Source organism: Cryptomeria japonica, chromosome 11 (genome assembly GCF_030272615.1).
Source record: "Cryptomeria japonica chromosome 11, Sugi_1.0, whole genome shotgun sequence".
Classification (NCBI taxonomy): domain Eukaryota; kingdom Viridiplantae; phylum Streptophyta; class Pinopsida; order Cupressales; family Cupressaceae; genus Cryptomeria; species Cryptomeria japonica.
The window spans coordinates 719,322,737-719,349,470 of NC_081415.1; the positions used below are offsets into that span (position 1 = coordinate 719,322,737).

Genomic DNA, 26,734 nt, shown 5'->3' on the forward strand with positions numbered 1-26,734 from the left:
TAATTTAATATTAATTACAACACAATAGTATAATAATGTTTAAAATGGAATAGTGAACAAATATGATATCTTTCGTTGTACTTTACCTAATAATATAATAATAATTTAATATTAATTATAATATAATAATGCATAAATTTTTAAGTGGAATAGTAAAACAAATAAGGTATCTATCGACATATTTTATGTATATTTCTCCAAACAAAGGTATGCTAGTTTAATTAACTAGCTTGAGTTATCCACAATTAGATAAATTCTTTAATTATTATTTTTTTACTCAGTAAGTGCTTTTGACTAGAGCTTTGAACCAGTGGGGTGATAGAGAGGGCCTGCACGTCCACCAACCACCTCTTTCCTCCTCCACTAATCTCCACATCCACCAACACGCCCACCAATCTCTAGCACGTCCACCAAGGTGGGCCCAAACCGACATTAACACCATTTGGGCCAAGTTGATTAGAAGAAAATTTGAATTATATATTTTTTTAGTTTAGTTTGTCTATATGTTAGTATTTTGCATTTTTGAAGGTCTTAAGGGCATTTTTAGCCCTTGCAACCGACGAAGAGCATTATTAGCGCATGCTCTTTCAAATTCCCATCTACATCTCTTGGAGACCTTTCTAACGAGATCAACGACTTGTAATTTCGAGTCCTGTGCAGAAAGTTATGTCTAGTTGAAAGGATAAAATTTTATATAGTTTTTTGAAAATTTCGTAGTTTTTAGATTTTATTATGTAATGAATAAATATGATTGTTGGACTTCGATTCTCAAGAGGTTCTTGTGACCCTTGAAATCTCATGAACTACTATATTTTGGATTTTTGAATGGAATAGATCACTTTTTGGCTTGCTTCAATTCTATGATTTCTGGTTCTTGTAAACAGAATTTACAATACCCCAGGTTCTCACTCAGGTGTTATCATTCGAATCCATAATTCGGATCACAAGTGGAGATTTGAACCTTGGTTGCACCATTAATAGTGCAACCACATGACCACTACACCACAAGGTGATCCCCTAAATTCTTTAATTATTAATTGTCCAACTTTTTCAAAAAATAATTTCCTCTAAACTAAATAAAATCCATATTTTATTTATCAAATTAGTTATCACATCAATCAATTCATTTTATATTAGTCATGCATTCAATTATACCTCGTAATTATCTTAATCAACTTCTCTCAATAGATCTTAGCCATTCATCAATTCTGCTAACCTCTTAATCTCAACCGTTGATTTAAATTTTAAAAAAGTATAAATGCAACCTTCTTCCTCATTCATCCACAACCAACTTTTTTGCGATCACACCACACTTTGAATTTGTTTGCATTCTTCTATTGATTACGATTGAAAATCTTGTAATTGATTTTGGATTTGTGATTATTTGTTAAGATCAATAATTTTTTAAATTTAGCTATATAATTATAGATTTTTTTTGATTCAAAACTATATAATTATAAATTTAACATTTCTTGTTACCAATTTAATTATAAAATCCTCTATTTATTCTGTAACACCTTATTATTAGGTATAGATATTTTATTTAGAAACCTTTCTCCATAAAACCGCAAACTTACTGGCTCCAAACACGAACCCTTAGCTTTGCCCTGACGAAGGTAACAAAACATTAAATAGGCAATAAGCCCACCGGACGAACCCGTGCGTGACCGGCACCAGTCAGCTGCTATAAATACACAGACCCTCGCGGCCATTCGTCTATTAGCACCTGCTTTTTTCTTCTCTCTCTTGGGGCGGATTAAATCCTTTTGCCTTCGTGCTTTATATTTTTTTTATAACTGTTGTAAACTTTATTATTGGATTTGGGTTGAGAGAGAAAGATGGAGGAGGAACATGGGTCTTACGGCGCAGAGATTCCCAACATGGACGATGAAATGGTGGACTCTGAACTGCACAAGGACGAGGGTGCCTCTGAAGAGCCCGCTGCAAAGGTTCTATCTTTAAATACTCTCTTTTCACTTCATTTTGCATAAATGTGCCAAATTTGATAAGGCTTTCCTTAATAACCATTGCCTTAGGCGACTCTGTGGAGTGCTATTTGTATTTTGTCTGTCAAAATCACTCTGGACTTAAAACAACCCTCGTCTTTTATGGTACTTGAATAGGTAAATATACATAAATTTTTTAGGTAGCAGGGTTTTTTGACTTGTCCGTGAGGCTGTTTGCTTCCTCCATGGATAGGAGTTGCATGATGTGTAAATGACCTGAACCCGGCTGAAGGAAAGATTAGTGTATAATCGACCTGAAGCGAGATGAGGGAAAACCTTGGGGAACGATGTATCATTGACTTGAAGTGAATCAAGATAAAGCCCCATCCTTCCCTGGAAGATTTCTGGACAGGGTCTCCGCGCTGCCGTGATTTACCACTTAAGGCCATCTTATTTGAGCCTTTTAACTTCGTGTTCACCATTACATCTGCTCCATGATATCATCCTAAGAAACCCTAGTTTGACCTGTTTAACTGTAAAAGTGGATTATTCCATTAAACTTTTTTATTAATATTTTTTATTTTTTACACTGGATTCAAAGAGCATACCGGAGGAAAGAACCCTGGGAAGAAAACCTCCCGTCACAGCTGATAAAATAAACCTATAGTATCTAACAGATCAGTTTATACATCCCGCCCAAAACCACATACAAAATGCGGTCACAACACATATAATATCAGTTTTACGTAGAGCCCATATGGCAATTTGCAAACCCATCGGATAATTTTCAAATGTAGAGTCCACAGCTGCTATCAATGGAAGAAGACAGAATTTTCCAAAGCCCTGTGTCAAATCCCATGAGCCAAAAACCTTCCTGCCAAAAAGGAAAGTATTAAAAAACCTAATTCATGATTGCTGGATAACGCTAACGATGCACAGATAAAAGCATGCTGTTATAAATCATAAGTTACCAGGTTAACCATTGCCCTACGGTTTTCGTTTGTACCATATCAATGACAGGAATTTAATTTAGGTAGGGTAATATAAAATATACAAAAGATAATTACTTTAGAGACTTGAAGCTTTTGCAATCCTATTATTAATGAAACGGTATTATTAATTAGATCAACAATTGCTTCCTAGGCTATTCTTTTGTGCAGTACCATTGGCAGAGGTTTAGTTTATCTAGAGTAACAGAATACATGCAAAAGATATTGGAAATTCATAACTTTTAAGGCATATTAAGTAGATAAGTTGCTTAGACCCTCAAGAAATAGGTTTGGCACAAACAGACACAAAATCTTTGTCAAGTTTTCATAGTATTTGTGCATTGTTTACTGCAGAGAAAAGATTTGATCTGAAGCAACATCTTGAAGAATCAAATCCAAGCCTGCGATCAAGAAGATTCCCCCTGGCTGCTGCTTTCATGGTTTTAAGGTGGACCGCTAAAGTTGAATCATGTTCTGTATGGGGGAATATAAAGGATTCGACTTTCATGATGAAAATCTATGGTGATTGAAATTATGTATTGGAGTTCTAAAAAGGGGGAAGGGGTCCTCCCCCGTATAATACAATATTGCTTAGAGTAGAGTCTAACTAAATTTTCACACCTTCACTGAAATATGGAATCATGAAAGTAAACTCCCATCATATTACTTGATGAATCAACAGCAGTGCAGAGGGCACAGCTGGAAGATTTTTAACGTTGCCCACATAGCTAGAAGTGCTTTACTGAAACCGTAGCTTGATGGAAAAAAAGCTTCACATTGAGGCAACTCAAAGAGAACATTGAAGTTGGCTGGGTCCAAAGTTCTACATGGTGTGCCCACTTCCACTTGTTCCCATGGATACTTCCAAGTTTGTCCAAAAGAGTTTTTCCAAGTTGGCATACCTGGAAGATTTTTAACCTGTTCCAATATGGCTACAGGTGCTTAATCAAAACCATATTTTGATGGACAAAAAAATTCACATTGAGGCAACTCAAAGAGAACATTAAAGTTGGATGGGTCCAAAGTGTTCCATGGTGTAACCACTTTAACTTGGTCCTATGGCTACGTCCAATTTGTCCAAGAGTTTGTGGTATTGGTTTCTCTTTAAAGTTTTGTAACTCCCATTTGTCCAAGAGTTTGTTGTATTGGATTCTTTTATTAAGATTTATATTCCTTGCTCTGCACCAATGCATAAATCCATATGGACATACATTTAAAATTGGAAAGAGATTTTTTTCTTCTAATTATGATTTAAGATTTTTAAGTCTTTTCTTCAGTCCTATTTTTTCATTGGGGTGGTGAACCATCTTGTTTATTATTAGCATTTCTTCAACTATGCAAGCTCTCATTACTTTTACTTTCATTTTAAGATTGTTCTTTGGTCATCATTATTCTGTTAGATTGTTTGACATGATTAACTGGCTAGATTATAGATATGTTTTTATTTAATTTTAGGATATATTACTGTTAATTTGCTGGCATACATATTGAAGAGTAAGATTTTTATATAAGTGGTATGCTCTTGGCTTTTGCCACTTTATGCACCAAATGCTGCTTACAAGTTCAAATAGTGTCTTGCTTTAATGTTTAGAATCTTTATTGAACCAAATGTTGATGGTACGTTCAAGCAGGGTCTTACTTTATAATCCTTGTTGAACTCAATGCTGTTAGCAGATTCAAGCAGGCCTCACTTTAAACATTTGAAGCTTTATTGTTAAAATTCTGCTTGTGACTTCAAGCAGTATTGCAGTTTATAGGCTATGCCATTATGTAGTGTATTATAATATCTTTTGATCTATGTTTTGTGTGTATTTGCTTCTTCTAATTTTTGTTTATTGTAGATATAGAAGGAAACCATTGTCAGAGTTGAATTTTGTGATCCATTTCATATGTCTTATTTGTTATATAATTTTCATTTATTACTTTTTGCCAGTTCGTTTTGTAGTTCCTTTCTTTTTTTGATTCATGCACATAAAGTAAGAAATAGATAACCATGAGTATGTCATCATAGTTACTGTATCATCAGATAGCAAAAAGTCATCTCATAGAACTCAGAACTGTTCTCTATAGGAATTGCTAGAAATGAAAAAACGGTTAAAAGAAATAGAAGACGAGGCGGCCGCCTTAAGAGATATGCAAGCTAAAGTTGAGAAGGAGATGGGTGCTGTACAAGGTGCATTTGTAAAACTTTTTTCTCTGTTTTCCTTGGTCTGTATAATATTGCCTGTTTTGCTTAAGGGAGCTTTTATATTTTTTTGTTTAGTGATTAGTATTTTTCCTAATTCAGTTGCTCATACTTTCATTTACGTGGTTAAGCCTATTTTTCCAAATTTTCTTTCTTTTATTTCATATCACAGAAATGGGTTTACAAAATCATAACATACTATATAAGCTTGCTGGTTTTTTTTCCTGTTTTTTTTTAATAATTTAGTTACTGCCTTAAGGTAATTAGTTTTTTGATTGCATTGTTGTTTTGGTTGGATTGATGCTTCTGTGTTTTTATTGTTTATGCATTACAAGAAGTGGGTGCGTATTTGTCTATTTAATAGCTGCCCAATGTTATGAAGATGAATTCATATGATATCGACAGAGGTTTATTTATTGATAATGCACGAGACAAAGTGGTTACATATTTGCCTATGTCATATTTGCTGTCCAAAAGAAAATTAATGAAAGTGTTATGAAGTTGAATGCAGATAATAGTGACAGAAAACATATTTAGCAATTGTTCCATGTGATCTTTAAACATGTGCATTTCCTTTCTTTTTATGCACATGCACACTTGTCTATTTATTTTATATCTGTACGTTTGTATAAATCATAGCAGCAAAAGTCTTTTGGGGAAAAAATTGGCATCTTAAAAGATTAAGATTTTTCAAACAATGGGCAAAACATTAGGATTTTTAAAAAAGTAGAAAAACACCAAAAGAAGATGAAAAACCTGCTTTTTTTAAAATTTAAAGGCATTTTAATAGCATAAAGTTACAAAGAACAAATAAAAGTAAGAGTTTAATTCATGAATTGTGGAATATAATTTTTTTTCATTTATGTTCATATTACTGATTACACTGCATTGCACAATACTGCATACTAGATACTAATAGTTTCAAATATTTAATTGCAATCTACTTTTTACAAAGTTAACCTGCAAACTAGGTACAAGTTTCAAAAAATTTGATGGAGCCAGTGACTCTTGCTGCTATGAGGAGAGCTACACTAGAGGGCTGCAGTGGTAATGATGAAGCTATTAGGTTAGAGTGTTGGAATGTGTACAGTGTCTTCCCTCAGGATTTGTGACATGGTTTAATAGCCTCCTATGAGATCCTTAAGTGGGGTGGTAGTGGTTTCTTGAGCAGGTGTGTCTTTTGGGAGATCAGCTAGATTAACTTCCTTCAAGTGGGTATCAGAGTGGGGTTGTAGGTTCAAATCCGCTCAAGTAACACTAAGGGGGAGATTGTTGGAACGTGTTGGCATCTTCCCTTGGGATTCATGATATGGTTTAACAACCTCTTGTGAGATCCTTAAGGAGGATGGAAGTGGTTTCTTGAACAGGTGTCCTTTGGGAGAAATAACTAGCTCAACTCCCTTCATCGAGCCTCCTTTAAGTTGTTCAATCACATCGATATCAATTTGGACCTCCCTTAAGATATTAGAATCATTAGGATTGAGGAGGACATAATCATTTGCATTGAGGTCAATTCCTCAATGGTACACGATTTTTTCCATATGTGTTTTACTTTTTAGGATTTGTTCCTTTTCAATCTCCATCACATCTCCCTCACTTTGTGGATGCAAAAACTTAACTTCAAATCCAATCTATTATTAGCCTTTTGGGATCTTACTGAAACAATAAAGCAACTATTCAAATGATATACATGGAAACCCGAAAGGGAAAAATCACGGTGAGAATAGGTGCTTGGATCTATTGTCCAAATCCAGCTTCTCAAAGAAATATAAAACTTACAAATGTTTATGGGCACCAACCCACTAGAGACACCAATCCCCTTACAATGAATTTGCATGCACCAACCTACAAGAGACATCTATACCCTAATACAAGATCTGAGCATCAACTCAGATTATGAGGCACTAACCTCAAATACAACAAGATATGAATAATGCGAACCTTCCAAATTGCACCATTAGTCATATCTATTTTGCAACAAAACACTCTCTTAGTGTGTATAGGATCTGCAACTTGATTCACGTATCTTAATTTAACTCTGCTAAAGGTTTAAGTAGCTTGCACAACTTTTCCACCACACTTAACACACTAGGAATGAACCTAGATCAACAATATATATGCATTGCAGTGATAATTGCGTTCACAAGTCGACCTAGAGCATAATTGCAATATCTGCAAGTTGGCCACAAACAAATTCCTTAACCAAATGTGTAGTTGGTGTAGTCTTAAAGCTCACATGTTACACTAGAAGTGGGGACACACTGTGTCCCTCAACATAGACTCGAGTGGTCCCAAATAGCCTTCACACACCTCCTTTGGCTGTCGCATGTTATCTTCCTCTGGCACATTCATCTGGAACATCAACCAGCTAATGTTGTAAACACTTTGTCATTCCTGTCCTCTTGATCAAATCTGTTGAAACTCTGGAATATGCTACTTCATATGTGGTTTTACTTTACTTCCAAACTGCAAGCTATGACTCTCAATTGCAGTAGACTATGGAGCCAAATGCTATGATAGTGCAACGGAGTGCACATATTATTTCTAAGCAATAGACCTCTGAAGCCTATTGCAGATACTTCAAGACAAGAGCATATGTGCTAGGCACTCAGGAATTGCTAATACCAAAGCATAATAATAACATTAAGAGAGCTATTAAATGTACTCGACTTTGTCTTTCCAGAACTTAGATGCTTTGATATGAAATGATAGTTATTGCAATCTTTTGGATGCCTTGACATCAATCACAACATTGACAACACCTTTGACATCAACATTGATTGCACCTTTGACATCAATGATAACACGTATAACAATATCAACAAACCTAACCATACTCATGATGGGCTTGGTTAAACTCAAGAGGTAGTCCACATGATCCCATTAATCATCATCCACAACCAATTATTTGACCTTTTAGGCCCTTTGTGAATTTGATTGTTGCCACACATTGCATTAATTGCTAATGAGCATGTTGTTTAACGACTCTTGTACCTTCACAAAAACAATTGTGTGATATAAGATGAGGATTAGCAACCTAATGTAGTGTAAAGTATAAATTATTAACTAATTAAAATTAAATAAGTAAATATCATATAAATTAAATTTAAAATAAATATCAAAATTTCAAAAGTGTACCTTTTGTAATTTGAAATTGTTAAAAGTTTTGAAGATGCCTTGGAACATATGATGGTTTGTCATAGACGTTTGAACCTTCTCTCCCTCAGTAAACTATGCTAAATAATCAAAACATTGCAATTATTGCATAAGTGTCAACGATGGCAAGTGGAGTTTAGGGGTTCAGCCTCAATAAGGTTGAGGGGTATCACCCCTTGGGAGCGTCAAGGGACAAAGCTCCAAGTGGGCTTGAGGGGTAGTGCCCCTCTTGTGTTCCTTGTCGCAATACTACCTTTGATGGATAAATCTCTTTTGTGCAAAGCTAGTTCCTTCATGTAGCTTCGAGCAAATATTTTTGGCACCTTTGAAATCCTTCACCTTTAAAAAAACTAGCTAGCTTCACAAACGAAAAAATGACAAAGGGGATTGATATTGGTTGATTTTGTGATTTGTGATTGTGAAATGAATGATATTGGTCACTTTTAGGGTTTTGCAAGTATTTAAAATGCAGATTTAAAAAGTTAAAAACGCTTTTTTTTGTTGAAAAATGCAATTGGCCTTTGTGTGTGGTTGGGAGGCACTCATGCATGTCATGAGACAGCTAGGATACACCCATGTTGCTAGGGGTACCTTGTGGGTATCTCGTGGTAAGTTTTCACCCTTGTTCTATTAGGTATTGTATGGGTTTCAAGCAAATTGGCGGTGTACGTTGGCCATCCTATCCTTGCTCCCACTTTCGCTCTTTCTATTCTTCTCGTTCAATCTAACATAGCTCATAAGTTATTGATGCAACATAGGGGATGCATCTTGAGGTACATAGGATTAAATGGAAAAAAAACATTATAAATGAAGAAAAATGCTAGGACAATGTACTCACACTTGGTAACATGAAATTGAATCAAATTCAGGTGGTATATTTGTGACATGAACTTGAATCAAACTTGGGTGGTATATTTGTATTTCAAAATGAATGAACTTGAGTCATGACTGTGAATGTAAAATAATGGAAATATTTTGCTGTAGTTGATGTATCAGCTGGAAGGAACAGTTGTAGTAAAGGAATGGTTGTAGGATGTAGGTAAAATGTTAGGGCTGCTTCCAAGCATGAAATGTACCTTCCAAATGCGAAGAACAAAGTCAAATCTTGTCAAACAAATGACTAAGACATGGCTAAAACCCTAACCCCCCCCCCCCCAAAAAAAATCTTGGGTCATGTTAAAATCAACAAAAAATGTTGAAAATTGGTGAGAAACATTTGCCTTGTTTCAACTTTCAAATGATTTAAATGCAGTTTAGGATTAAGAATGGGAAAATTATTATTTTTTCCGGCAAAAATTGGGAATTGTAACGATTTTCAATTAATTGTGTTTTTTTTTTTGATTTTTGCTTCTATGGTCTACATATTTGTGTATATAATATATCTATATATATTTTGGTATGCAAACCATGAATATGAATGTGTATATAATATATCTATATATAACTTTTTAATGCGATTGACGATGTTGGCATGACACGCCCTCCAGCTCCACGTGAAACGCTTTTGACCCGGAGCTATGAACCAGTGAGGCCACAATTGGGGAACCTTCATCCCCACACTTCACTTGTTCAAACCCGCGAGCAGAACGGCCCAACGAAGACACAAGGCCTGCGAACACAATGGCCCTGTAGGGGTTTGAACCTTGGTGGCCACTTCACCAACGAAGTGTTTTAACTGCGACACTACATGTCCAAAGACATTATAATAATTTAATATTAATTACAATATAATAATATAATAAATTTTAAAGTGGAATAATGAACAAATATCTTTTTGCATACTTTACCTATATTACTCGAAAAATAGGTATGCTAGTTTTAGATTTACTACTTTTAACCACTTCTTGAAATAGTTATATTAAAATAATATAATTTAGTATCTTCCATTGGGATATGGTTGCATCACTAATAATATGGACTTTAGTATTTTTGGTTGAAGTATATGATAGAAAAGTGTGTTGTTTCATCCCTCACGTCACATGAATAAGTCGAATTAGTCTTTTTGTTTGTATTGCTTAGAAAAATCCATCTTAGCATCATCAAGTAGTTCTTTGCTATGGAGTCACTTGTTTGTTGGATTTTAACCTGTATTAACTTTTACTATTTATGCACTTTTTGACTGTTTAGAATTATATTTATTATTACTTGAGAGATTGACTTCCTTGTCAATATAGCCCCTCAAACTCTTAAACATGAAATGGACTTTACCACTTTCCACCTTTATTCCATTATTACATACTTTATTTGCATTAGATGATCTTTAATAACTAATTGCCATTTTTTAAAGGAATTTTGTGGGTCACATTGGTTGATTTCAATACCATTATAAATTAACCTTACCGGTGCCCTTGAATTAAATTAATGTTACTTTAATCATTGTTAAAGTAACCTTCTCATGGGCAATATGCTTCATTTTGCTTAATGCCTTGTCCTTTCTGCAAACTAAATCTAATTGTAATTTAGAAACATATCCACAAAGAGTAACTTTTGCATTTGAGTACAACACCTATCTTACCTAGATGTTTAATGTTACTTTAAGATTGATCATAATTGTTGAGACACCTTGCGTATAGCATGTTTAGCTATTAGTTGTTTTTTACAACTAGTTATGCTTTTTTGCTTAAGTTCACTTAGGAGTGTTTGTTTCAGTTGTGCACCTAATTTAGCTTTCGTGCATCTAGTTGAGCTTTATTTTAGCTCCTCATGCTTGCACTTTAGTTCTCCTAAACTTAGCTCTGTGATTTCTGTATAAGCACTGCATTGTACAATTGTAAATCATTCTATATTCTTTGCTTTTGATTAATATAACATTCATTTGTGGAAGGTGTTCTTGTTTGCCATTTGATCTTGCAAGTGCTTGTGTTGCAAAATTCAACATGGTATCATAGCGTGGATTCGGCGAACCCCGTTTCAAGTTTTGAGGGTTTCTTTGCTAAGAAGCGTTGTAGGATCATATTTTCTTTATGTGGAATTTGGAGGTGGGCAAATTTTTTATCAATTTTGGAGCAAGACGGGCATCACCATTATGTTTGCAATGTCGAAAAACCCTAAGATTGACTTTCGTTTCATCAAATTTCAAGCAGTTGAAATTTGGGGTCAATTTGATTGAGGGCACAAAAATCAAGGCGAGTTCTAAGGGTAGTTGAAAAATATGGCTAGTTTGGGGCAAAATAGACATCACCATCAGGATTAGGATGCTCGAGAACCCTAAAATCGCTTGTCAATTTGTCGAAATCGAAGATTGGAGAATTCTTTGCATTTTTTTTTCAGAAGTATTGATTTTCAAAAAGTTTTTTTTTGGAAATTTTCTGTTTTTGGTAAGCTCTTGTTATCGGAAAGTTTTATTTTAGGAAAAACTTTCTATTTTGGCAAGTTTTTATTATTGGAAACTTTCTATTTTTGGAATTTTGCTATTTTCAAAAACTTTATATATTTGAAAAGTTGCTATTTTCAGTAATTTTTCATGTTTGGGGTCCCTTCAAGTCTTCCATGTTAATGTTTGCGTACGCTGCAGGAGATTTTATTTTTCCTGCGATGGTTGTATAACTATTTTGTTGATATCGTGCCTTACTTTTATTAGTTCATTTCTGTTCAAAGATGTTGATCTCTACATTTATGAGTTACTTCTTAGTTGGAAGTGTTTCCAGTTTCTTGTTACTTGTTATCGACCATCGCATATTGCCTTTGGCTTCATGGGAATTTCACACTTGGTGGAAGTGTCTTATCGTATTACATCTGATAAGAAGTGCAATGGTGTCAACTATTTGCTGCTCCTATTGGTGGCGGTTTATGAAACCTAATTCAATGTAACTGCCACTTTGGATATTGGGCGTGTGAAGTGTTGGCTCTTCGTCTACCTTCACTATATTCATATTTGAGCTTGCTTTGTCATCACACGGTTGTTGCGGATTGTATTTTGGGGGATGCGTGAAGTTTAAGGGACTGACATATATAAAAAGCCTATGTTCAAGCTGTATTGTAGCAGCTATCAGTTGTCTGAGACATTATTGACTTATTCTGTTAATTGTTAAGTGATTAAGCTTGTGAAGCTTTGTATCAGATTTGTGCCTTTAATAAAGGTTAATTTTTGGTGTGGCTAGGTTTTTTTACCCTTAGGTGGAGGGTTTTCCCAAGATAAAATTTTTGGGGGTATTAACGAGTTTCGTGCACTTCAACTTGAGACAGATTTAACATCATTGACACCTAATTCATTTCCTTCCATTGAGGACTTTCTAGTGAAGTTCAAATCCATTAGATCATAGTTACAGGGTTGTGGCAAGTAGAAGACTGATAAGGAGCGCATCTTCTTTATTCTGTCCAAGCTTTGAGGCCAATTCCAGTTCTTTGCTTCATCATTCTATTCCACCATGGATGCTTTGGGTACCGCATTCATTATGCCTTCAGTTGAGGTGTTTTGTGAGTGCTTGACACGAGAGTAGGCTAAGCTATCACAACTTGATTCAGTTTTTGATTCCAAATTTAAGCCTTGGTTGCTTAGACTCCTACATCTACAGGGAAACATAAGAAGAAGCAGAAGAATAGAGGTGCAAAGTCTACTCAGCTGCCTCTAGCTTTAGAGTCTCCGACATGATTCAGATTCTTCCACCTCTTCCAAGAGGTCTTCATCTAGGAAGGACAAGCCTAAGTGTGCTTATTTCACCAATCTAGGACATGATGAGCATCAGTGTTATGCAAAGCAAATTGATGAGTTGAAAGAACTTCTTTGGAAGAATAATATTCAACCGCCTTCATCTAGTGCATCCTCTTCTACCTCTTCAGGACTTTGACATTTTGTGTCTTCATCTATGACATGTGGCGAAGACAAGATGAAAGGCCATTCTCTCTTTGCATTGACACATTTTGGGTCCTCCAGGTGGCTTCTAGATTCAGGAGCTTCACATCATATGGCATCAACAAAGTGTATGTGCTCTTCTTTTGAGCATCATGCAGTTCCATAGATTTTCATAGGTAATAACCACTTACATGAGTGTTAATGGGAGTGGATCTATTGAGATTGATGGTGGCACATTCAATAATGTTTTTTGTGTCCCTAGATTATCTTCCAATCTCCTTTTCATTTACCTGATTACTCACAGTGGGATATGCAAGGCAATTGAGTTCACCTTTGATTCAATGAGATTTGCATTGTAGAGAGCTTGTTGCAGTTGGCAATGTTGATCATACAACACGATTGTATGAGTTCTCACATTTTGCTCCCATTGAGCATGCATCTGGTCCTATCTCTCATGCATTGAGAATACATAAAAAATTCGAGGAGATCTTTGGACACTTGAACCTATGTGTGCTTTAGTCATCCATAGTGGTTCCTGAGACATGTTGATCCTCCACCTCCTGCTTCTTTAGAGATTAGTTCAGTTCAGTAGGTTGATTATTCCCTTCCAGTTTTAGCACAATAGGACGAGTACTTGCCAGATATTGTAGGGTTAGTTGATACATCACACACTCCAAACATTGGGAACATTACTGATGATATTCCATTCCTCCTTGATAGTAGTTTGAGCATTCCTGCCATCCCTTCTTCAGTTTCTTCAAAGGTTGTTCAGCAGATATCTTCATATTAGTTTGGATTTGCTTCAGTTGATTTGGCATCTTTTGATTCAAACAGTTGGATAGTTAGTAGTCTTCCATGGCACACATCATGAGACTTTTCCTTCCATTTTCTTCCGTGTAGTTGTTTTAGCTATGGCGACTTGATTTGTTTCTTATTAAGGGTAGGAACCTGGTTTGCTACTTTTGGATCTTCATCAGCATTTGTCTTCGAGACTTCATCTTTGGTATTGGAGTTTTTTTCATTATGGGGGGATTCATTGTCTCTTCTTTTCTCTCCTATGGGGGGAATTATGTGACCGATTTAGTACATGGGGGGCCACTTGGAGTCTTTCATCTTAGTCACACGTAATACCTTTTTCATTTCATTGCATCTCTCGCTTTTGGAGAGGGGTTTTTTTCATTTCATTTCACTTGAGAGACTTCATTGGTTTGTACATGGGCACCTAATCAGGCCTTTTGTTGCCGGGACTCATTTTTGCATTCATGCATTTAGAGTTTTTCTACTCACCCTAAGTTTCACTTAAGGGGGGGTGTTAGCATATTTAGCTATTAGTTGCTTATTTACAACTAATTTTGTTTTTTGGCTTAAGTTCACTTAGGAGTGCTTATTTTAGTTGTGCAGCTAATTTAGCTTTTGTGCATCTAGTTGAGCTTTATTTAGCTTCTCATGCTTGCACTTTAGTTCTCCTAAATTTAGCTCAGTTCTTTCATTATAAGCATCTCATTGTACAATTGTAATTCATTCTGTATCCTTGCTTTTGAGTAATATAGCATTCATTTGTTCAGCTCTCGTTTTTGGAAAGTGTTCTTGTTTGTTGTTTGATTTTGCAATTGCTTGTGCTACAAAATTCAACACCCTACAGCTTGATTTCTCAGTGGTCCCTAAAAGCAGCAAATATCATCAAATCGTTAACCTGCCCTTTTCACCACTTCAACCCACTTGCCATCCAGATGCAAGGAGAGAGTGAAAGGGTTGCCGCAGCCTGGATAAATAAAAAATTGCATTGAAATCCTCGCCCTTTCCAGCACAAACTTCTTTAAACTTTCCACTGCTCTGGGTAATGCCTGAAAATTTGCTTTCAGCTTCTGAAAATAGGCCATGGAAACCAACCCATGAAATATAGAGACTGCCACAGGTAAAGGCAAGCATGGAAACTTTCCAGTACTTCTGAAGCAGACTCAAGCCATCCCTCTGAAGACCTCGCTTACAATTTCAGAGTTTACCTTGCTGCGGATTGGTGAGTGCTGGGGGATGGCAGATGGGAATAAATTCATATAAAGCAATATGATAGCCTAATCTATTTATGGGAATTGCATAGTACTTTCGATGATGTTAGAATGCTGCGATGCTTACCTTCAATAGCATTGAATATACCCTGCGATTTACTTACTAAATGCAGGTCTCAGCACAATGAAAAATGCAATTTCCTCCCAAGGAAGGATAAAATAATATATTAAAAAGAAACTATGATTGAAGTCTATCAACGAACATTCGAAAGGTTATGACTCTTGGGAGGAAAAAGGTATTTAAGAAAGCTTAAGCAAGGAGAAGGAAGATCAACTGAAAGACATTTTATTATTTGATTTCTACTCTGTGGAGCATGGAACTATGGTTTAACTCAAGAATGAAACACCTTTAGGTCTAGAATTGGAGGACAAGAACCCACAATTTCTTGAATGATTTCACGTGGAAACTAACATTGTGTGGAATTGGGTTTATTACACTTTGAATCTAAATATTCCCCTAACTAGCATAGTAGGTCATGAGTCTACATCAAACAGATTTGGAGGTGTTTACAAGGCATAAATGGGTTATTATAATGATATTAGATCTTGATCTTGCCAACATGTGATAATTTTTTCCTATGCTATCAAGTGACAGAGCAACACGTTTCCTTTGTTGAAGGGTTTGTTTACTAGAATAGAGTTACAAACAGAAATTTTCAATGGATTTAATGTCATAATGGTTGGCAAATTTATTATTTTATGTACCAAGATAGTTTAACAATTGGAGGTTGCTCTTTGTAAACACTAGATGGAAGATGACTTTTATGTGATGGTCAGAGGAGAAACCAATGTGGTTTTAGGAGTGCAATAATGGCTACACTAATGGGGAGAAATTACTCAAAATTATCAAACTATGGAGTAAGGTTTAAATCAAAAGGCAAAGTAGTAGTGTTACAAGGCATGACTAATGGAGCTCCTCCAGTTGTATCAGCAAATAGAAAAGAGAGGTGTTTTAAGAGTGGACAAGTAGAGTGGGCAGCACAATGTTTAGTAACCTCTACAACTTAAGTATGAGAGCTTATCATGTGGGCATACAGATTCTCTTGGACAAGTATAGCATGGTTTTCATTGACATTCCTCTAGGATTGCCACATAACAAAGGATTGCAACATATAATCAAATTAGAAAACAAAGCAAAATTAGTAATTACTATTCTTTATAGATATTCAAGGAGATTTAAGGAGACAATTGAAAAAACAATTAAGGAACTTTTGGAGATGGGACATGTTAGACCAGGTTCTAACCCTTTTGCATCTTAAGTCATCGTAGTGAAAAAGAAAGATAGAACTATGCAAATAGCATAGGTTTCAGAGCTTTAAAGAAGAAAACCATAAAAAACAGGTATTCAATTTCTAGAATTGATGACTTGGATGTCATTTTGGCATTTTGAGTTTTTAGTTATTCCCTTTGGTTTGACTAACACTCTCGCTACCTTCCAATCATTTATGAACCACATGTTTAGAAATTAACTGAGGAAGTTTGTCTTAGTATTTTTTGATAATATTTTGATCTACAATAAAACATGGAAGGAATAGCTACAATATTTGGTTGAAGTTTTGGGAATTTGCAACAATCCTTTTTTTCAAAGGAATTAAAATGCGAGTTTGGATTGTTAGAGATTCTATTTTTTGGACATGTTACTAGTTCTCAATTAGTATAAGTTGATTGACAAAAGATACAAGCTATGTTAGATTGGCCTTCATCGACCAATATAATGTAGTTGAGAGGGTTCTTCAGGCTATGTAGCTACTGTAGAAGATTTGTAAAAGGATTATCTCAATTAGCTGTTATCATGATATATTTGACCAAGAAGGGAGCATTCGTTTGGACAGAAACAACTCAAGAAGCTTTTGATAAACTAAAAGAAATAGTAAGCTCATGCCTCGTTCTAGCTATTCTAGAGTTTGTTCTAGAATGTAATGGCTTAGGTGACAAAAGCAGAATAATGTTAATGCAAAAAGGACATCCAATAGCTTTTGAAAGTGGAAATCTAAAAGACATTGAAAAGAGCTATTCCATCTAAGATAAGAGATGCTAGCCATAATGTACACTTTTCACAAATTTAGGCAGTCTCTGATTTGTGGTTAGAATAGATTGCAATAGTTGAAGTTTTTTCATAGCCAGACAGATTTGAGTAATAGGCAACAAAAGTGGGTAAGTAAAATTCAAGCCTACGACTTTGACATTAAATATGTCAAAGGAAAGAATAATATAGTAGATGGTGCTCTAACAAGGAAGCCTTACTTTAATTATTAGAGATTTCTCTTGATTGGGAGGCTAATGTAATAGTAGAATAGGGGAAGGATGTATTTGTTATTGATATTTCTTAAGGAACGATTTAAGATGATAGGTATAATGGAGTATATGATCTTATTCTACAAAGATAATTTATCTTCCTCCAAGATTGACTGTAAAGGATAATGTTTTGAAGGCTGCACATGACACACTGCATGCAAGGCATCAAGGTTACTTCAAGGCCTACAGACAAATTAGGGTGACCTTTTCATGGAAGGGTCTCAAGGAAGATGTTCATAGGTGCATTTAAGAATGCCTTGTCAACAAAACAAAACAGAAAATGTTTTTCCTGTAGGGTTACTACAGTCCATATGAATTCTTAATAAAAAATGGGAAATTATCTCAATCGATTTTATTAGAGGACCCCTTAGGGCACACGGTAAATATTGTATATGTGTTGTGGTTTATAGACTTACTAAATATGATCATTTCTTTGCCATCCCTATGGAGTTTAAGGCACCTTACATGGCTGATTTATTTTTTAGAGAGCTTTTTTGACGAATTGCCAAAAAATGTTGCAAGTGATAGAGATAGTAGGTTCCTTAGTTTATTTTGGCAAAAACTCTTTAATGTTACTAGTAGGATAAATTGTTTTATTTAGTGAAATGCTGTCACAACAGTACATGTCATCTGATCATTAGGATAACACCTTTCAAGGCCTTGTATGGTTATAATCAATGGAACGGGACTCAGACTTGCCTTAGACTTGACAAGCATTGTTTTGGCTCGGACTGGCTAAAAAAAATGACAAAAACTTGGCAAAGTGAAAAACCCAATAAATTCAGAGATTTTTAAGGATTTAAAACTTGTTTCATGCACCATTTATAAAATGAACTTTAAAGACACAATAATATCATCAAATTGAAGCTAATTTGATCACATACACAAGTATACATCGATCACATAAGTATAAACACAGATTGTAGCTGAAGGAAATAGATCACTTAGATATATGGACATTGTCAAATGTATACAAAACTCATGGAATATGAAATCCATGACATTTAAAAGTTCCAAACAAATATCAAAATAATAACTAGAAGTCTATGACTTAGAGGAGCTTGCATCCTTCCAACAAAGGCATCTCAGGTAGGTACCGAGTGATGTAACAGCCATAATATATTTTTGACTGTGAAAATGCAGAAATTTGTAACAAGGGATATGCATATGTATATTTTATGATCATGTTTCATTATTGGTCTATTACTTGCTTAAACTTATAGTTTGATGGTGGTTTGGGGGCAACATGAAAACGAGGTTGAGTGTAGCACTTGACGGGGGTCTGAGGGTGAGAGAGAGAATTAGAGAGGAGTGATAGGGAGAGAGATAGGTCTAGAGTTCAGGGGAGATAAAGAGAGTGAGAGAGTGTTTATAGGAGCCTATTGATTACTGAAAATTTATTAGATCTTTTAGAATCTAGAATTTGCATTATAACTCCTAGACATCTAAAACCACTCTATACATGAAAATGTGACTTGTACTTAAATGTTATATATCATGCATATGTTCTGATGAAGAGAATGAGAGTCACTTGAAGACAAAGATGGGGAGTTAAATGTTATGTTTCATTTGTATTCTTGGGGCATGTCATAAACAAAAAAAGGATTGAAATTGTGTTTAAAAAAATAAAAAAAATGGCCGAGTCTTAGGCCCAGACTTGTTGACTCCAGGCGAGTCTCTAGACTTCACAAGTCGAGCAAAAAATTGGCAGAGTTCGAATCCGAGCCCAGGAAACTTACCAGCCTTGCCTAATGACTCACCCCGCCTTGTGACTTACTGAGTACTCACAAGTCTTGTTTATAATGCTTTATCCTTTGTGGATTTGGTCATCTTAAAATATCTAGTAATTACTAGGGGCAAAAGATCTAGTCAAGCAAAGTCAAGAAATTCTGGAATCCCTCAAGGAAAACCTAAAGTTTATTAAGGGACATTTGAAGGGTTATGACTTCTGCAGGAAAAAAATATTTAAGAAAGACCAAGCAATGGGGAGGATCATTGAGAAGACATTTTACTATTTCATTTCTACGCCTTGTGGATTAATTTGAGGTCAAAACTCCTCTAGGTCTGGAATTGGAGGAGTAACCCACAATTCCTGAGTGATTTCACATGGAAATCACCATTATGCAAGATTGGGTATGTTACAGTTTGAATTAAAATATTCCCTCAATTAGTAGCAGGTTGTGGGATTTTAAGGTGGATATTAAGCACATTTGGAGGTGTTCAAAGGTATTTCCTTTAGAAGCAGATTGCTGCAGGGTTAGAGATATAATCAGTAGTCACTACAGAAGATAAATTCAGTCTTTTTTGAGCCACATCCTAAATATTATAGCTGAATTAGATAATAGACTATTAAAATGCAATTTCTGGGTTGATTTCATATTGATATTTAATTGTGCAAACTATTATTGCGAGCTAGGTTTTATTATATATTTAAAAGAAAATTAAATGCGATATTACATAGTAAGAGTCAATTACCTCCTTTATAGCCTTTCAACTGAGGCAGATTGCACTATAAAGATAATTCTCAGCATTTGGTTGGAGACAAGGTCTATAAAAGACATTTTTCCTTTTTCTTAATTGAATACAAATGGATTTTTGGCTCTATTAGCAAAGAAGAGAAAAGTATACAGTTGAAAGAAGGGCATCATACACTCATTTGTTTACACTATGTTGGGGTCTCCATTCTTAGACACTCACTAGTTATTTTGTATTGGGATCTGTTGTCACATAAGAAACTTGATTACAATGAGGGGATGATGAGGAATCAACTATTAAGTGTGTTGACTTGGACATTATTGTTGCACAACTTGCCAAAAATCTTTTTAGACAAGGCAGCTTCTACATATGACATGGCTAGTGGAAGTGACATTGTAACTCACTGTGGTTCAAATGAAATTGAACCACATGTTGACTTTGATGCTTTTGATGAAGATCAATATGAAGATTATCAAATATTGATGGTAATTTTCATTATGTATTGACGTTTGACAAATCACTGAATTATGAATTTATGAGTGTGTTTATATTTGCAAATCGCTATTGCTTTTGCTGTACCCAATGATTTTTTTTGGCTGTACCGTCATACACAGTACTGGTACTGGTACCCATCCCTGTACGAGTACTGGCAACTTAGGAACAAATTATCAACAACCAGTTCTTCTCATGAGTATTGTTAGCCAATAAGTCTACAATCCTATTTGCCTCTAAATAGCAAAGACCAAAGAAGTATTTTACTATTTTACTATTAAAAAGGATTCAAAGCCCTATCAGATCTATCTTTCTATTTTCTGATTAGGGGAACCATGATTTCAAATTGCATTGAAAATTACTATTGAAACCCCTTTCATTTGCAATTTTGAGGTACCACACTGAGCTGTAACTTGACGGCCCAAAATCAATGAGCCTTCTCTTCATTATTTGTCCCTTCTACCAATCTCTTACAAGCTGCTTTAATGTAATGCCCCTTAGGGTTATTATTGTACTTCCAATCAGATCAGACTTTATAAACTAAGAAAGACTTGGAACTGAAATCGCTATTGTTAGCATCCAATCATTTATTCAGAAGCAAAAATGATAACCCAGTTCTACACACTTACTGCAAATAGTTAAATTTGAAGAGACTCAAATGCATTAAAAGACTGAACAGAGGGTGCAGGATTTATTGCAGATGGTTGATCTGAGAGGACTAACAATGACCCTTAACCTGACTTGGGGATCCGCTCCCCTCTAAATTTTGGACTGATGGCATTGGGATTCCTAGCTGTACAATTAACTCCAACTGCCCTAGAGACAGTGAACTCGCCTTCCAATGAGGAGTGAGGCGTGCAACCCTCAATCCAGCCTCTGATTCTCAGGTCTTGTGCAGGCTCATGGTTTGAACTCAGTCTGGGTATGAAATGTGACCTCCTGTGGGTTGCTGGTGGGTGACTATATCAGGTGTTAGCCTTCTTAATATTTGAGATTAAAGTTCCACCATATCTGGACACCTAGGATGAGGGTCAGCTACCTAGGATCTTCTGCTCCAGTCTGATTATCTTGTTCCCACTGTTGGTGGTTTGTGATCTGCCTTCAAATTCTGCTCTGCTCCCCTGGACATTCCCATGGATAGTGTGATTAGCTTCAATTAGTGATAATGGCTCTGTCATGCCTCCAAATAATGTTCAGATCTGCTGTTGTACCCTGCACTGTATAGCTAGATGCCCAGTTAGCACGAAGTATGGTTGTCTGTATTGAAATTTATCTTCTTGCAAAAGGCCACATCTGGACTTAGCTCACACTTTACAGGGAAGTCGCCTTGAAATTGTCTTTGCCTCTCTACAGCTTCTGCCTTGATGAAATCTGCTCACAAACCCTGTGCAGCAACAAAGAGCAATTGTCTGGCAAATTGCAGAGGTGAATGTTTGAAGGGCACAGATCAGTGGTTTCGTCCCAACCTGCTTTACAACATCAGGGCTTTCATCCTGAATGCTGTCATGGAAAGATTCTCAAAACTCTTTCTATGATCATTTGAGTTTCCCAATCTTTTATTTATACCTGATCGCCAAGAGGAAACAAAGCAGGTCAGTCTCCAAAGAGTTGGCGCCAAAAGATTAAAAAATTAGGTTGGCCATAAAAATGGATTTATTATCATGATAACAGTGTTTGGAAACACTTTTGTGAACTTATTCTAGGACTGAATGAGCTTAAGTGGACATTTGATAAAAGTTCCTGAACAGTCTCGACTCTCTATAACACAGCTGGCACCAGAAGCTCCTGGATTAGGCTCCCCTTCAATTTGAAGAAAACTCAAACTATGAGGGAAGAGTCATCCATTTGGGTTGATAAGCTTCAGGTTGAACCACCAGCACCCCCATTAAATGGAGGAGGATGAGCAGATCATTTTGACCAGATTAATATGTGGATTTTCATTCTTATCTCATACAGCAGCCTTAATGCAATTCCTGGATTAGCAAGGTTTTTTGGCAAACAGTAAGAACCTGAATCCTGTAGTAGATTTTGAATTGAATCCATTCATTGATTGAGCTTTGAAGTTGTATCTACAGCGATGGTAGAGTGGCTAGGTCATATACCAGGAAAATGAAAAGGAGCGAGCCTTGACCATTTGACATTATGTGTTTGACTTTTGGATACCACTAGCTGCTGTTTAAAAATATATCTACTAGTTGAATATACAGGTGATGCTATGATAGTGAAATCTTTCTGGGCAATTGAGGACATATAAGAATGAATTGAATGTATCAAGGTGGATGTTTGTAATATTGATTCCCACTTGGCTTTTCATTTTCAAACCATTCTGATGGAATTTCTGCTTATCTTTTGTATATAGATCCTGCTGCGTCAGCAGCTTCTCAAGCAAACAAGGAGGAGGCTGATGCGCGATCAATTTACGTGGGCAATGTGAGATTTTATATCTATTTCAGCTTTAATGTTACAGCTCATCTCAAACTTATGCAGATATTAATATCTTTTGAATTCTTCATTGGCCAGGTTGATTATGCTTGCACACCAGAAGAGGTCCAGCAGCATTTTCAATCATGTGGAACTGTCAATCGAGTTACAATTTTAACAGACAAGTTTGGTCAACCAAAGGGGTGAGTTGTGAAAATTAGGAGTTCTGTTCTTTTCCTTATTCAATGTGTGGAAGTCTATTGTACTTGGTTTGTATCCTATACAGACATTGTACGCTGTATTTTGACATGGAACGTAAAGTTGATATTGAGTTCTCTTCATGCAGATATGCATATGTAGAATTTTTGGAGTTAGAAGCTGTCCAGAATGCAGTTTTGTTGAATGAATCTGAGTTGCATGGTCGCGCACTAAAGGTGAGAATGTTGGATATTCATATAGCTTACGTGGAAATGATTATCAACAAATATTTAATTGGATATAATTTGTTCTGCCTTTCCCATATAAGTAGTTTCTTTAAAGTTGACCAGAATAATCAAAATTTCATGATATAAATTTTCTTTTTGATAATGATTCTGGTTTCTGTTATTTTCTCAAGGTTTTTTCATACAATGCTTTCAACTTTTAAAGTAATGTTGATTCTTATAATAAAGCTGTTCAAAAGCAGTGTTGAGTCTTATAATTGAGTTTATCCTATAAATGTTTCTTTCCTTGGTAGATGCTGTCGGACATTTCAGTATAGCTTCTAGCATATTCATATCCGATTCAATTACATCCTATCTGTAGTTGTATATGTAGCCTCCAACTGACCAACTAATGTCATCTGTATCATTAAATTTCTATAAGGTGGACTAAAAGCTTTGTAAATCCAGAAGCAGACTTGGGTGTGGGTTTGAGTCCTTGGGTTAATGAAGCAAACCCCCAACAGGTTTGAGGTGCAGCACTCCTCATGGGGGTTTGGAGGCAGAGCTGCCAACGGGGTCAAGAGGCAGTGTTTCTTGCAGTGGTTTGGGGCTGTGCGACCAATAGGGTTGGCCATTTCCACAACTTAAACTATATTTTGCAACGCCACGCCCTTATTATTTCTGAAATTCGGGAGTGATTTGGAATGAGGCTAAGATGCTCTTATAAGTGCTTAGGTTGTGGGTGGGGCCCATAGACCATTAGGTTAGGGTTTGTGGCATGCAAATTGAAAATATTTTTTTATTCTTTTTAAAAATATTGACTTTTTCATTTTTCTAGCATAAGGGACACCTAGAATTCTCGTGGACTGTTGAGAGACTTTTGGGAGCCCCCTGGACATTCGGGGATGTCTTAAGAGACTCCATGCCATTTCCAGACCATGGGTATCTCCTGGAGATGGTCTTCTCCTAGAAACAGGGGTTTTGGGCTGGGGATGCAATCCTGTGGAACACTGAATATAACCGATACTTGCATTTTGCATAATTTGTTGTTTGCATGTAGCTTGTCCCTATTCATCAAGATCTAGGTTTGTCGTTCGGGTTCTCATTGAATCTTACAAACATCATGAAAATTTATAAACTTGTATTGGCATTCGCTCGTGTGAAATGGCATGAATAAAATTGCAATTTGGAGTTCACTTGGCAATATCAGGGCTGTCTCACTATGGCTACACTAAATTAAACATCTTTGAACTATCATGACAACCTTGCAAGTGCAGCTAAAATATCACACTTCCCTTCCTGTAACCATGATTGTTTTTAAGCTAAAGTATTTGACCTTTTCTCATACCTGCATATATATAAATAAAAAAATACAGCAAACATGACTGGTAATCTTCCAGAGTAGGGTAACGGGAGAACTAGTACAACTACCCAACTGCATCTTTATACAGGCATCCCATGATGATCTAAAAGTTCTCCAAGTCATTTGGATTTCACAGTGGCTGGCTAAATCAGATTTCCAACTAGCTCATCGCACTACTATTCTCAAATTGCAATTAAGGAGCAAAGGTTGACTAGGGAAGCAAAGGGAAGTTTTAGAACTTGTAGGTCCTCTATGAGGGGTCTTATACCTTCCAACTCTTTTTCATAAACAGTCTATTTAATGTGTAGGCCTTTCCACAATGGATGCTATTACTTGTGGGGCCTTCTCTGCATTATTTTGCTAATTGTCTTTGATTCCCGGACCCTTGTACTGGAACTTTTGGGTTATTCCTTACGGCTCTTTGTAAGCAGTCTATTTAATCTGTAGACCCTTCCACGGTGAAGGCTATTACGTGTTGGGCCTTATCTGCATTAGTTATCCTAATTGTCTGTGATTCCCCAGCCCTTATATGGGCAGATATGATTGTTTTGTTTGTATGAGCAGATATGATTGTTTTATTTTTGGGAAATGTTTGTATGCAAAAAGTAATTTTGGGGGATTTGTTACGAGTTTTGATATTCTTATTCAATATGGTAGTGCACAGTAAATCTGATATGTTTGTGGAGCATTTTTGTTTACCAGGTTACTCGGGCAACTTTTTCAATTTGGCGGGGTCAACCAGCTTTTTGAAATTTCGTTGTTTGTAGTTGAAACTTGACAATTGTATCAGTTTTTACCTAATCAGAGTGTTTACTGCAGGTGACTGCTAAACGAACAAATGTCCCAGGAATGAAACAATTTCGAGGTCGTCGATTCAACCCTTACATGGGATATCGACCATGGAGGCCTCCATATCCATATTCTCCTTATGGGTACGGGTGGGTATAGTTCTATTCAAATTAACTGGCTAGAATTTTCTGACTGGAAATGCTCTACTAAACTGTCTTACATTTTTTGTTTCAGAAAGGCTCCAAGGTTTCGAAGAGCCATGAGATACCGGCCCTACGGCTAAGTTTCTGCTGCCTTCAGGTTGTCTGTGTGTTTCTCATGGTTTAGTGCAGATCACATGGACAAAAGATCCAATTATTGTTTCATTATCTTCATCTGACATTTCTAGAAAGCATCCATTATGGTTTGCTCTCTAATTAAAATTAAAGTTTGACTTGCAAAATGAGCTAATTGTGAGGAACTGGCAGATCTTGAAAACCTTTCCATTAGTCGGCTTGCCGTCTTATTTTTGTACATTTGATTGGTCAGATTCATTTGATTGGTGGTTGTTCTGAAGATAAAACTGCATTTCATGACTGAACCAGGAAGGCGTCAGATTGTTGGTGTTCTATTTTGAACCCAGCTATTTAATTTGGTGATGGAGCTTTTCAAATGCATCAATACTTGTAAATTTTAAATGGTATTTTTTATGAGGTTTTATTGCCAACTTGGAAAGCTAGACAATCAGCATCAGAGATATTGCTTTTTGTATAACTGAGGGAATAATGGAGGAAGTCAAATACAATTTGCAATTTTGGCAAGCATTTGGAATCTGAAGCAAAATGTCTAACTAATTTATATCTGTAATGAATGAAAAAAATGAGAACTAATAATGAGGGTGTAGCATTGAAGGGAATTTGTTATCAGAATATTAGCAGAATCTTGATGTTTTATTAAACTCATGCAAAAAAGCATGGGGAACTAGATATTTTAGATGAACATGAACAAAGTCTTTTAGCTCAAAATTTTATTCACCCATGTGTACAGCATAAACTGGACGAATTATCTGATTAAATAAATCCTTGGATGTCTGTAAAGTAACCTTTGACAAATGAAATACAATCGATCAGGAGTAAGAATGAAATTTGCTGTCTAGTAATTTGGAGAATTGAATGTCTGCACTTCAATTATGATAGAACTTTGTAAAAAGTGAGTTTTGGTATTTGTTTATGCAGTTGGACCAGTTTGTAAGAAAAACCATGTGTCCTTATTGTCCTATGTCCTTAGTGAAAGATAAACGCAAGTACCAGAAAAAATTTCAAGAGCAAACCTTGATTAGCTGGATCGGCCTTTTGATAAGACAG

At 35.8% G+C, this 26,734-nt stretch overlaps 1 protein-coding gene across 4 annotated transcripts; it reads left to right on the forward strand.

Annotated features, from left to right (window-relative positions):
• Nucleotides 1–1,664: 1,664 nt before the first annotated feature.
• Nucleotides 1,665–26,194, forward strand: LOC131061288 (polyadenylate-binding protein 2). Of its 4 annotated transcripts, none has more exons than XM_057994884.2 (8): nucleotides 1,665–1,949; nucleotides 5,006–5,108; nucleotides 22,756–22,826; nucleotides 22,917–23,020; nucleotides 23,164–23,251; nucleotides 25,422–25,540; nucleotides 25,626–25,691; nucleotides 25,920–26,194. In XM_057994884.2, exons 1-7 carry the CDS (start codon nucleotides 1,839–1,841, stop codon nucleotides 25,672–25,674), a joined length of 645 nt encoding a protein of 214 aa, XP_057850867.1. In that variant the 5' UTR covers nucleotides 1,665–1,838; the 3' UTR covers nucleotides 25,675–25,691; nucleotides 25,920–26,194. The 4 variants fall into 4 exon arrangements, with proteins under 4 accessions (XP_057850867.1, XP_057850869.1, XP_057850866.1 ...); XM_057994886.2 differs by having other exon boundaries at nucleotides 25,422–25,534; XM_057994883.2 differs by having other exon boundaries at nucleotides 25,626–26,194.
• Nucleotides 26,195–26,734: the final 540 nt, after the last annotated feature.

What these genes read in the sequence shown, in the direction of transcription:
- LOC131061288 (XM_057994883.2), top strand. Translation starts at nt 1,839, where the DNA reads ATGGAGGAGGAACATGGGTCTTACGGCGCAGAGATTCCCAACATGGAC. An exon ending in GATCAATTTACGTGGGCAAT is followed by an intron (nt 22,827 to 22,916) that starts GTGAGATTTTAT and finishes TTCATTGGCCAG; the next exon opens with GTTGATTATGCTTGCACACC. An exon ending in TATTCTCCTTATGGGTACGG is followed by an intron (nt 25,541 to 25,625) that starts GTGGGTATAGTT and finishes TTTTTGTTTCAG; the next exon opens with AAAGGCTCCAAGGTTTCGAA.